Source organism: Artemia franciscana, chromosome 3 (genome assembly GCF_032884065.1).
Source record: "Artemia franciscana chromosome 3, ASM3288406v1, whole genome shotgun sequence".
NCBI classification, from domain to species: domain Eukaryota; kingdom Metazoa; phylum Arthropoda; class Branchiopoda; order Anostraca; family Artemiidae; genus Artemia; species Artemia franciscana.
Genome location: NC_088865.1, coordinates 7,547,308 through 7,561,428, shown reverse-complemented (window position 1 = coordinate 7,561,428; position 14,121 = coordinate 7,547,308). Strand labels below are relative to the sequence as shown.

Sequence of the window (14,121 nt, the reverse complement as noted above, 5' to 3'; positions counted from 1 at the left end):
CTAATATGACAGTAATCCCTGAATTTATCGACCATCTATCAAGTCATAGGGGATTAATTGTTTTTATTTGTTGTTGCCAGTAGAAACTATGTTTATATATAACATTAAAAAACTCATAAAATATTATAAATAGAATGTAATAACGAAGGGATAAAATGCAAGAAAAATCTCCCAATAACCAAGGTTCCGAAAAAAAATATTAGACAAATAGGCTATAAAATGTAATTCTTATTTCAACCACTTCAAAATGAGTCTTTTATTAGAAAGAATTTCGAAATTGTTAAAGCACAATTATTAAAAAACTGGCTAAAATTGTCAATCTCGTTAAATTGCGTCAAAATAAATCTTTTTTTTTAGATGCTGAAAATGACTATTGATTATTTACTTATCTACCTTTTCTTAATTCTATGGGGCTTTCCTTAAAATCTAACCTAAATAATATTTCAGAGAATTTGAGCTAAAAAGAATCCAAAAATAATTTAAAATTTTCTCAAAATATTCTTCTAACGGAAGTAAATTCTTGTTGGTGATCTTGATCCTACCTTTTTCAAGAGAGAGAAATTATTTCTCTAAAGAAGAAACAGTATCAGATGAATAACCAATGATCCATATGACCTGTCAATATCCATATTACCTCTTTAAAGTATCAAAGACAATCAAAACAATTTTTGCCCTTTGGACCGATCTGGAAGCCACAATTTGTATCTATCAGTTATTCTAAACTTATTGAGTTTTAAGGCAGTATTCACATTTTCGTCAGAATTGCCACGCTGAATCAAGAAAATAAATCAACAAAATTAATTCATTAAATTTGGCAACGGTTTTTGTAAATAAGAATTCCGACATTAATAATCTGGTGATGTCCTGTGGTGGCGCAGTGGATTTGACCTTAGCTTGATAATACGGGACCCAGAGATCGAATCATGCTGCAGGAATGCACTGCAGGGCCGACGCAGGGACCTTAGTAGCCAAGAAGCGTCGTTAATCTAATACAATACAATACAATCTGGTGATCACCAAAAACAACTGCGTCTTAAAAGGAAAGCCACACCTTCTTAACTCTTTGGTGCCATAAGTTTTAGCTTTTTTTGGCTGTTTTTTTAACCATGTTTCTGTTTTTCATCTGGAATCTACTACTGCCTAAAACTGCATGACTACGCATGAAGATCCTTTCCATTATTAAATAAAAAAAAACTAGTTTTTTTAGCTGAAAGTAAGGAGCGACATTAAAACTTAAAACGAACAGAAATTACTCCGTATATGTAATGGGTTGTCCCCTCCGCAGTCCCACGCTCTTTACGCTAAAGTTTGACTCTTTGCCACAATTCTACTTTTTAAAACAATTAAAAACTTTAGAGTAAAGAACGTGGGACTGCGGAGGGGACAGCCCATTACATATACGGAGTAATTTCTGTTCGTTTTAAGTTTTAATGTCGCTCCTTACTTTCAGCTAAAAAACTAGTTTTTTTTTATTTAATTTCTGAACGTTTTTGAATTAATGCATGTTTGATTTTGGCTCTCCGCACATAAATTATTGAAATGAAATTAGTATATTAATTTTTTTTGGCTAAATGGCTTTCTCTTAGTTTTGATCAGACGATTTTGAGAAATAAGGGGTGGGGAAGGAGGCCTAGCTGCCCTCCAATTTTTCAGTTACTTAAAAAGGCTACTAGAACTTTTAATATTCAACGAACGTTTTTATTAGTAAAAAATATACGTAACTTAAGAATTAACTTACGTAACAAACTTTTATATTCTTATATTTTTATTATGTGCACGAGGGGGTTTGTACCCTCGTTAATACCTCACTCTTTACACTAAATCGTAAGTTTTGTCCCAATTCTTTAAGAATGACCCATGAATCAAAAAGGCCGCAGAATAAATAGTTGAAATCACTAAAAATATTTTAGCATAAAGAGCGAGGTATTTATCTCCTCCTAAATACCTCGCTCTTTATGCTAAAGTATTTTTAGAACCCCTCATATGCGTAATAATCTCTGTTCGTTTTAAATTTCAATGCTATTCCTTACTTTCATTTGAAAAAACGTTTTCATGTTTATTTTTTCATTGTTTTTTTTTTATAGTAATGCTAGAAAATCCTGCGCCCTTTTCATTGAATTTTTCTTCCCCCATGACATATTCCTCAAAGGAAAGATCCTCCCACAAAGCCCTCTCCCATCGACCCCACCCCCCAAACCAAATGATCCCCATGAAAACGTCTGTACACTTCCCAATAACCATTACTATATGTAAACACTGGTCAAAGTTTGTAACTTGCAGCCCCTCCCTCAGGGATTGTGGGGGAGTAAGTCATTCCCAAAGACATAGTTATTACGGTTTTCGACTATGCTGAACAAAATGGCTATCTTAAAATTTTAATCTGTTGACTTTTGGAAAAAAATGAGCATGGGAGGGGGCCTATTTGCCCTCCAATTTTTTTGGTCACTTAAAAAGGGCACTAGAACTTTTCAATTCCGTTAGAATGAGCCCTCTCGCGACATTCTAGGACCACTTGGTCGATAAGATGACCCCTGGGAAAAAAAACAAACAAACAAATAAACACGCACCCGTGATTTGTCTTCTGGCAAAAAATACAAAATTCCACATTTTTTAGATAGGAGCTTGAAATTTTTGCTATAGAGTTCTCTGATATACCGAATGAGATAGTGTGATTTTCGTTAAGATTCTGACTTTTAGGGGATGTTTCCCCCTTTTTTCCAAAATAGGGCAAATTTTCTCAGGCTCGTAAATTTTGATGACAAAGACTAAATTAATTGAAACTTATATATTTAGAATCAGCGTAAAAATTCGATTCTTTTGATGAATCTTTTAGCATCAAAATTCCGTTTTTTAGAGTTTCGTTTACTATTGAGCCAGGTCGCCCCTTACTACAGGTCCTTACCACGAACTGTTTGAAAAGAAAATAATTCGGTATTTCGGGGCTTCTGACATTATTACTCCTTTACGGAAGTTAGGCTCAAAATTGAAAAAGGATTATATTTTTTCTCTGGGCCCCTTCCACCTCTTAGTTCGTTTATTTTCCCGTTAGTTTTCACCTGTTTTCGCTTTATAGTTGTGTTATCTCTTGGCAGTTCTTTCGTTAGTTAAGTTATGGTTGTGGTATATATGTTTTATCGCTCGTATAGTTGTGTTATTTTCAAATTATACTCCATAATAGAGAGGCTCCGAACACCCAGCATTGTATATTAAGCTCTTAATTTGACGTTTTTTTCTAACGTGACCAGATTCGTCCTGCGCCCTTTTCATTGAATTTTTTTCCCCCATGGCATATTTCTCCAAGGAAAAATCCTCCCACATAGCCCCTTCCCTCAACCCTACCCCCAAAATAAAAAAAAATCCCCCTGAAAACGTCTGTACACTTCCCAATAACCATTATTATATGTAAACACTGGTTGAAGTTTGTAACTTGCAACCCCTCCCCCAGGGACTGTGGGGGAGTAAGTCATCCCCAAAAACATAGTTATTATGATTTTCGACTATGCTAAACAAAATGGCTATCTCAAAATTTTGATCCGTTGACTTTAGGAAAAAAATGAGCGTGGGAGGGGGCCTAGATGCCCTCCAATTTTTTGGGTCACTTAAAAAGGGCACTAGAACTTTTCATTTCCGTTAGAATCAGCCCTCTTGCGACATTCTAGTACCACTTGGTCGATACGATGACCCCTGGGAAAAAAAACAAAAAAAAACAAAAAAAAACAAACAAATAAACACGCACCCGTGATTTGTCTTCTGGCAAAAAATGCAAAATTCCACATTTTTGTAGATAGGAGCTTGAAACTTCTACAGTAGGGTTCTCTGATACACTGAATCTGATGGTGTCTTTTTCGTTAAGATCCTACGACTTTTAGGGGGTGTTTCCCCCTATTTTCCTAAATAAGGCAAATTTTCTCAGGCTCGTAACTTTTGATGGCTAAGACTAAACTTGATGAAACTTATATATTTAAAATCAGCATTAAAATGCGATTCTTTTGATGTAGCTATTGATATCAAAATTCAATTTTTTAGAGTTTTGGTTACTATTGAGCCGGATCGCTCCTTACTACAGTTCGTTACCACGAACTGTTTGAAAAATGGAATTCCAGATTTGTCCTAATTTTCTAAGACATCGCATAGTTGTAACTTTCCATTTTAGCAATTTAAGCAATCGGATTTCATTTTCAATGCCCTTGTTAATTTAAAAAAATTGTAATAAACATATGGACTAAATGTAAAATGTAAAAAGTCTTCTAGAAACTAAATAAGAAAATCAAATGATGACAGTTGAGAAAATCTAACACCCTCAAAAGAAAAGAAGGAAAAAGACAAATATCCAGACAAAAACCTGTTAGCAGCCCATGGCGTCATTGAGTCTACCTCAGCTCACACACTCACTTGGAGATACCAATAAGGGACTCGGGAGTACGACCATGTGCAATAACCAGCAGAAAATTGTAAAAAGACGTGATATCAGTAATGTATAAAATGTTCTTGTAATTCATTTTAACTGAAAATCGGAAATCTGCTTTTTTGTAGCATACATTATTCCTCAAGCCATTATTCCTCATTTCTAGAGGGATGAGCAATATCACCTTTTAAGGACCTGATTGGTCTTAAGACTTACTGTGTGAAACTTTAAGCCAATAAAACGAAAGTAAAAAGTTAAATTCCACGTGATTGGTTCTTCTATATGAGCATTTTAGCCTGTAAAAAGATGGAGAAACTTTTGAGTATAAATACAGGACGTGAGTTATAAATTAATTTATTCGTAAGTCACTTCCCCTTACGATGAAAGATCGAAATTTGTTAGCCCATGATGGGCTAACAAATCTAGCTCATGATGGGCCAGATGGGTCTATAAAAGGTGCAAATGACTTAAATGAGAAACAGAAATACACAACCAATCATATCAATATTAATAAAAAATTTAGCCACATTGAAACAGGGAGATTATTTATAAAAATATTATGACTGAGGTTTTTCATTATTTTTACAGGAGTAAATTTTCACACAGAAAAACCAACCAGAAGAATTCAACTTTTCTTGCCTCTTTTCTGGCTTAAAATTTCAAACAAGAAGTTTTATACCAATCAAATATAAAAAGGCGGGTCTCCTTTAAAAATGGCGAACACCGTCGCATATGTGAATGAATGAACTTTATCACCCGTAAAAGTATAAAAAAACACAAAGTACGGAGCGTTATAACTGAACTAAAACAAAATCGATTAACAGCGAAAAAAAAATTCAAACTAACAAAAGACATCCAAAGCACTGAATTGAAAGCTATTTTTTTTAAGCACGGAATTGAAAACAGTAATTGTCTTCCTTTGGTTTTAACCGAAGTGTTCCGTTTGCAACTGATTGCCATTGTCTGTAATACTTTACAGCAAACAACTGAACAATCAGTATTTGATGTTTACTGACACAATGAGAACCAGTAACTTTGTGTGCGAATGATTTATTGGACAAAACGAAGTAATCTTTGAGGACAACCAAGGTAAACATACATTTAAATTTTAACTGTTGTACTAGCATTTACTAGGGAAATTGTTTTCAAATTCCCTGAAGACTAGAGTAAAGTAAAAAGCGTTTTAGCTACTAAAAGGGAGGTAAATGCAGGCTTGTAATCATTGGCGTTAATTCTGAAAGATGGATTACATAAAAAAAACTAGTTTTTTTTAACTGAAAGTAAGGAGCGACATTAAAACTTAAAACGAACAGAAATTACTCCGTATATGAAATGGGTTGTCCCCTCCGCAATCCCTCGCTCTTTACGCTGAAGCTTTTAATTGTGTTAAAAAGCAGAATTGTGGCAAAGAGTCAAACTTTAGCGTAAAGAGCGAGGGATTGCGGATGGGACAACCCATTTCATATACGAAGTAATTTCTGTTCGTTTTAAGTTTCAGTGTCACTCCCTACTTCCAGTTAAAAAAAAAACTAGTTTTTTTATGTAATTTCTGAACGTTTTTGAATTAATGCATGTTTGATTTTGGCTCTCCACACATAAATTATTAAAATGAAATTTGCATATTAATTCCTTTTTTGGCTAAATGGCTTTCTCTTAGTTTTGATCAGACGATTTTGAGAAATAAGGGATGGAGAAGGAGGCCTAGTTGCCATGCAATTTTTCGGTTACATAAAAAGGCAACTATAAATTTTAATTTTTAACGAATTTTATTATTAGTGAAAAATATAAGTAACTTAAGAATTAACTTACGTAACAAACTTTTATATTCTTTAATTTTTATTATGTGTATGAGGGTGTTTGTACCCTCGTTAATACCTCGTTCTTTATACTAAATCGTAAGTTTTGTCCCAATTCTTTAAGAATGACCCCTGAATCAGAAAGGCCGTAGAATAAATAGTTGAAATTACTAAAAATACTATAGTATAAAGAGCGAGGTATTTATCTCCTCCTAAATACCTCGCTCTTTATGCTAAAATATTTTAGAGCCCCTCATATGCGTAATAATTTCTGTTCGTTTTAAGTTTCAATGCTACTCTTTACTTTCAATTGAATAAAACTTTTCCATGTTTATTTTTTCATTGTTTTTTTTATAGTAATTTTAGAAAATCCTGCGCCCTTTTCATTGAATTTCTGTTCCCCCATGACATATTTCTCCAAGGAAAGATCCTCCCACATAGCCCCCTCCCCTCAACCCCACCCCGAAAACCAAAAAAATCCCCTGAAAACGACTGTACACTTCCCAATACCATTATTATACATAAACACCGGTCGAAGTTTTTAACTTGCAGCCCCTCCCCCAGGGACTGTGGGGGAGTAAGTCATTCCCAAAGACATAGTTATTATGGTTTTTGACTATGCGGAACAAAATGGCTATCTCAAAATTTTTATCTGTTGACTTCGGAGAAAAAATGAGCGTGGGAGGGGGCCTAGGTGCCCTCCAATTTTTTGGTCACTTAAAAAGGGCACTAGAACTTTTCATTTCCGTTAGAATGAGCCCTCTTGCGACATTCTAGGTCCACTTGGTCAATACGATGACCCCTGGGGAAAAGAAAAAAGAACAAAAAAAAACAACAAATAAACACGCACCCGTGATTTGTCTTCTGGCAAAAAATACAAAATTCCACATTTTTGTAGATAGGAGCTTGAAAATTTTGCTACAGGGTTCTCTGATACGCTGAATGCGATGGTGTGATTTTCGTTAAGATTCTGTGACTTTTAGGGGGTGCTTTCTCCTATTTTCTAAAATAAGGCAAATTTTTTCAGGCTCGTAACTTTTGATGACAAAGACTAAATTTGATGAAACTTATATATTTAAAATCAGCATGACAATCTGATTCTTTTGATGTATATTTTAACATCAAAACTCCGTTTTTTAGAGTTTCGTTTACTATTGAGCCGGGTCGCTCCTTACTACAGTTCGTTACCACGAACTGTTTGATACATGGAGTAAAATTCCAATAGAGCGTAGAATTAAGGGACAGGCACTTTGTGGTGTGTGGATAAATGGCATATAATATAAAATGATGTAGTGGGAATGTATTAGAGCTCAATTATTATTAACGATGATTAATTATTTGTTATCATTTTGCCCTAAAACAGCGAATAACCAAAAATAGATGAAATTTGCACTACTAAAAACGCAGAACAGATTGCAGTGTCAACCCCTTTGAACGATAATAATAACAGTTTATTTTTAACCCACATCATGCACAAAATGACAGTTGTGGAGCATAGCAATATTTTACATGATGTCTATGCAAAATATATTATGCAAACTGTTTTATGTATTATAAGGATATTTTTAGTTTAGATTTGTTGTTATAGAATAAAGTTAATAGTAAATAATTACTGTTAACTGAGTTACTGAGCACCAAAAAAAGAAAAATTACCCTCTGGAAAGTAACGATTCTTCCATTTTGTGCTGCAAAACAAAAATGTTGTTCCGCACAGAGCAGAAATCGGTTGTGACTATCAAAGTGTGACACATGCCATTTTTGTAAGTTTTCAGGAGAGCCAAAAAACAGAAAAAAATTTGTCGGAAGTGGCCACTCTGAAGGGTGAGGCTAACGGGGATAAATGGAATATATACTAAACCAACTTTTTATGCTTGTTTCAGTGGTATAAATTAAATTCAAGTATTCTGACCGAATCCAAGCTATTCCATTTTATGGCAGATGTCTCCTTTTTCCTTGAAAAAAAAGGAGACAAACACCAGGTCCCCATGTTATAGCTCTATAAGATAATTCGTCACTCTTTTGTCATTCTAAATTGAAATAAGACGTGATAAAAAAAAGAGAAATACGCCACTTGGAGGCTTTTGTCTCTTTTTTTTTGTGTAACGGTACAAGCTATGACAATCCTGACTGAACCAATCGATTCTTCGTGCTTAGTTTACCCATGACCCATACAAACTAATTTTCCACCAAAATGGCTTAAGTCGTATTTTTAATTATCACAGCCGAAATGTTTTCGAATAAATATTATGCGATAGCCATTCAATTTATAATGGTTAGAAAGTTACAACAACGCTCTCAAGTCTCTGATCGTGCCACAGGAGAGTCCCAACGTCGAAAATTTGGGTCCAGTCAGGCTTTTGACCAAGAATTCTGAGGCAGTCAATAGTTTTTGAATTGTTGGAAAGGTATACACATAGCCTAGCAGTTTAAGAGGTCATTTTTCGCAGTTTAAGAGGTCAGTTTAAGAGGTCGAATAGAATAGAGTAGAATAGAATATATTTATTCACTACAATAGCCGGAGCTAGCATTAGCATGTCATGACAAAAATAATTTATACCTTCAAAAACACTCACAGGAAAATTTAAACAAACAATATATTAATCAAACATTAAATATTAGTCGCGTCAATATTATTAAAATGACGGGTAAAATATGGAACAAATGATTTGCGATATCTCTCAGTACTAATTGTTTTTTATTTGTCGAAGTCTAGTAACTGGTCCTCCAGTTGGGGGGCTCGCAAAGTTGGGTAGTAGACGACAATGAGCTGGGGAATTTAAACAATTTAGTCCAGATCTATATGTTAAGCCATGTCTACGACTATCAAGTGAGTCCAAATTGAGTTTTTTCAGTGCATCTTCGTAAGTTGAGTAGTTTTGTCCAAGTATAATTTTTACAGCTCTTTTTTATATCGTCTCAAGTCTATCTGTTTGATCTTTTGTCAATCCCGGATGCCAAGCAGGGCATGCATACTCAAGAGAAGGTCTAACATAGCTGCAGTATACAGACTTTAAAACCTCAGTTGGTGTACCAAATCTTTTTAGGTTGGAAAATGAATGTAAAAGCGAGGCGCCTTTTTTAGTCAGATAGTCAACGTGCGAATTCCATCTTAAATCATCGTCCAAAAGAATCCCAAGTATTTTAACAGTTTTCTTTGTTGGCAGTATGGAATTATGAGAAGAGTGGTTGTTACCCTTTAGGAAGGAAAATGTCATATAAGAGCTCTTAGTTTCACTGACCGCCAGTTTTACCTTTCCTAATTCAGCTTTTAGATCATGACAGATTTTGATCAAGTCAGACTGTTCAGTAGTCGGAGGGCTTAGTCGCAGTGATAAAACAGTTAAATCATCAGCAAATTTAAAACGCTCACGTATTGTTTTCGAGTAAATATTAAGCGATAGCCAATCAATTTATAATGGTTAGAAAGCTACAACAAAGCTCAGCTCGTGTCACAGGGGAGTCCCAACGTCAAAAATTTGGGTTCAGCCAGGCTTTTGACCGAAAACTCTGAGGCAGTCAATAATTTTTGAATTGTTGGAAAGGTATACACATAGTCTCGCAGTGTAAGAGGTCATTGTTCGCAGTTTAAGAGGTCAGTTTAAGAGGTCGAATTGTTTTCGAGTAAATATTAAGCGATAGCCAATCAATTTATAATGATTTGAAAGTTACAACAAAGCTCAGCTCGTGTCACAGGGGAGTCCCAACGTCAAAAATTTGGGTTCAGCCAGGCTTTTGACCGAAAACTCTGAGGCAGTCAATAGTTTTTGAATTGTTGGAAAGGTATACACATAGCCTCGCAGTTTAAGAGGTCATTGTTCGCAGTTTAAGAGGTCAGTTTAAGAGGTCGAATTGTTTTCGAGTAAATATTAAGCGATAGCCAATCAATTTATAAGGGTTAGAAAGCTACTACAAAGCTCAGCTCGTGTCACAGGGGAGTCCCAACGTCAAAAATTTGGGTTCAGCCAGGCTTTTGACCGAAAACTCTGAGGCAGTCAATAATTTTTGAATTGTTGGAAAGGTATACACATAACCTCGCAGTTTAAGAGGTCAAACTTACATGTAACTTTGACCTGATTACAGGTCAAACTACCAAACGGTGGTGCAAGAATCACTGAACAAACATTTTGTAAAAATAAAGAGTGAAGCAGATGCTGCACTAACTACGTAATTTTCTATGCTAAGCGGTTAGCTTACGTTCCGTTCATTGTAACCTTTTATACTTAAACAAGTACTTACACACTATACTAAGATAATTACTAACACAACCACCATAATTATCGTTTAAGCTCATCCTGATCGTTCTAAGCAAACTATTCAAAAATCAAAATGTAGAATGAAGATGGGGATTCGAGCCCTGATCAAGCGTGAAAGGCTTTCTAGAAAATAATTATTAATTTATTTTCAAAATTAATAATTGTTCATTCAGAATTTTCCTTTCTGTTGCAGCTACATTTACTTTTGCAGAACAGAACATAAATTTGCGTAGCGTAGAATTCTAAGTACAGCCCCAGTCTGCTTAGCAATGCTTACAATATGCTCCACAATATTAAATAATGTAATACAAATTCTTAAGTTATGCTAGTGCGTAAGGTTCTACGGCACAGTGTAAACGAGCTAGTGCAACATAGAACGCATATGCAGTATTTCTAGGTTGAACATCAGCGATTGGGGGGAGGTTATAATGTTTGTGGAGTGTTTATTTTGGGGGTAGGGGTGGAGTAGTGCCCGAAACCTAAAAACTTATGCATCAAGTAGTATTGCTGACAAAGTTTAGTTAAGATCCAACAGTCTCTTTTGTTGGTATATAGGATGGGGAATATGTTTCAGATGCCATGTTGCCCTTCAGAGATCCCTTATGAATCAGAGACCCCTAAAAAATAATCTACGATGTTGCTTGTTACCTCTCATTAAGTCATGTTGGGATTGAACAAATCTCTGGATGGATATTTCCGATGACAAGAATTCAGAGACCCTTGAAGAAAAAGGTTCATCTGGGTCCTAAAAAATCAGAATGTAGAAATAAAGCTTGGTTAACATCTGGGGATTTCTTGGACAGATATCCCGATGAAAATAACTGATGGACCCTCCACAACCCGAAAGAGGCTTAGCTATAGATGGGCAGCCCAAAGGCACAACTAGGACAGTAGCTCTTCTTTTCTATAAAGTTTAGTTAAGATATGACAACAACTTCTGATAGATATTTTAAGTGAAAATACTCAAAAACCCCTCTCCCTCCATTGAAGAATCAGATTACCACTAGAAGCTTGTTCAATGAACTTCTGGGCCCGAATCTCCTCTGGAGACTAAATTTCATAAAATTCAATCAAAATCGAAAATTCTAAAAGAAAATTCAGAAATTTAAATTTCCGGATTGATCTATCCAAAACTGTTTGCGAGAAATAAAAAAAGGTATCAAATTTTTATCTGGATCGAAGGGATAGTTTTATGCTCCAAACGAGTCCAAGGGCCCCCCACAACTATATAATTTCCTTTTCTTACCATTACCAAGCTCCACCTCGTTGATTCCGATGAGGAAAAAAACGAAAGCTTTAATGATACTCAAAAACACAAAGAAAGCTTGCTTTAGAGACTAGAAAACTAGATAAAGACTAGAGACAGCTGTGAATTACAATTTTTCAGAATACTGACTAAAAATCTATGTCCTAGTTCTGCGAAAGTTTTTTTTACTACTCATAAACAAAATCTGCATAAATCGGTACGTACCTACAATCGGCTGATAACTCCGTACTCCATGATTAGGATTCAGGGTACCACCACAGTACCTGTCTTGTGTAGGTGATTCTCCATTGGCGGAACCACTGGGAATTAGAAGGTAGTCCTGGACACAATATTTGGAGGAGACTCCAGAGCTAAAAAATGAAAAGAGAAAATATGTTTTCAAATAAATGTAATCAACCAGGTATGATTGTCATCAAATAGTTGTCAGGTGCAAATAGTTTTTTCAAATGTAGGGAAGGGGGATTTTTTCTGCTACCATCTAAATAAAATTAGAACTTCTTGATTGTTGATTTCTTTCTAATGGTTGCAATACCACACATTAACGCGTTTCTTTCTGAACATGCAAGCAGTCTATAAAAATAAACGGTTAATGTAAAATAATTGCGAGCTTTAGTAAACTGGTTATTCTCATTTGAAAGCTTAATAGAATATTTTTAAAATTATATATTCTGGTGTACAGTTGTGCAAAAGCAGTTAGAAAGGAGGGCCAGTGGTTCTTTCAGCGTGTGTGTGTGTGTAGGAGGGCTGGAGGCTGAATTATTTTTTGGCACTCAGATAAACATATAAGGAGAGGGAGTAGATGATTTTTTTTACTCGTCTCCCTTGATTCTCGGGAACACTAACTGGCCTGTAATATGGGTCTTGTGGGATAACAGCAACCCTCTTATTGCGAAACCGTACTAAATGTAGCACTAAAAACTGTAGTTTGACTTGCGTAAAAAACAAAAACATCTCTCATATGAGTGACGTCAGATTCATATCCATCAAGCATGCCGCGTACCAGGTACCAGGGACCGAGCGGAGCTCTTTGTGCATTGGGGTCAACTCGACCTAAGGACTTAAGACTGTAATTCTCAAGCCGATAAAAAAACCTCAAATGCTTGCCTTTTTCGGGAAAATCGGTTCATATATTATGGTTTCCTTGGCCTAAGGACTTATGGAACAATCCCTGAAAATTCCAAGCTTAACAGACACATAAGAACAAACACTCCTTCCTTATTAAAGCTTTATTATTTCTGCCATTAAATTTTTCTTTGAACCAAAAGCAATTTACATAATTTAGGGCACTTTCTTTGTGGATATGAGGGTAATGTCATTTCTGTAGGCATGCTTATTGAACTTTTTGAATATCTACAAATTTTGACCTGGTGCCATGGGGGAGGGCTGATAATCGGCAGCTCGAAGACAAAAGAAAGGCTGATTGCCCCTTTTTTACTTTTGACCTTAAAGTCTCCCAAAAGACTTTCAATTTTTGATTGAATGAACCCCCCTCCAAGTTTCTATGACCACCTTTGTGGTTCCAGAAATACGAAGTGGCCGGAAACACGTAAAAAAATTGCTAAAAGCTCGCTAAAAAATGGCCACACTTGCGTGTAGGTTTTGATAAAACCTGTGTGTGAACAACGCATACTTTAGACCCCTTACCCTTAGGGCTAAGCCGGTCTTGTTATCCCTGGACGCGTATTTATTGACCTTTTGACTAATCTGAGCGAAATGGCTATGTTCACTTTTAATCCATGAGCAGTTAAAGGGACATAAAAGAATAAGGGGCCTGAATGAATTCCAGTCACTATAAACGCTTAAAAAGGGCACCATAACTTTTAATATTCTTTCGAAACGGCCCCCTCGCAAGTTATTACCGCCATTGTTTCCATAAAATTTTTCCAAAAAATAGCAACAAAAAAAAACACACATACGAAGTATAGATGCCTTTTTCACTTTTCATCATATAGCCACTAGTGTTCTAATAAAGTGTAAATTAAAAACTGAACTACTAAAGATGGTTCTTAAATTGTGTCACTTCCGAAATATAATATTTGATAATAATTGAACATGATCAAAAATTTTTCAAAATTAACACCCACGCTTTGTTTCGAAGGCCAGGACATTCATATACCAGTTTTCCCCAAGTCTGTCACCTTGGACCACTCAGCCATTCTGATTTACAAACAGCTCGGTTTTAACAATAACATCAACTTAGGGTTGTTTTTTAAATATTAATCGGCTAGCTACAAAAAGTTAAATTAAGAAGTTTACCATATTCGATAGAGAAAAATACACATGTTTGCAAAAGCCAGTTTGAAAGCCAGCTTTCAAACATCCTCAAGCTTTAATATTTGAATTGAAGAGTATGTTTCTATTGAACTTGTTTCTACAACTGAAAAATCGTAAGGAATCATG

At 35.4% G+C, this 14,121-nt stretch overlaps 1 protein-coding gene across 1 annotated transcript in view; it reads right to left on the bottom strand.

Annotated features, from left to right (window-relative positions):
- LOC136024821 (uncharacterized) overlaps nt 1-14,121 on the bottom strand; it is a 72,156-nt gene that overhangs the window by 22,782 nt on the left and 35,253 nt on the right. Inside the window, exon 6 of the mRNA XM_065700300.1 lies at nt 11,926-12,071. Within this exon, the coding sequence (XP_065556372.1) occupies nt 11,926-12,071 (146 nt within the window). The remainder of the gene's footprint in view (nt 1-11,925; nt 12,072-14,121) is intronic.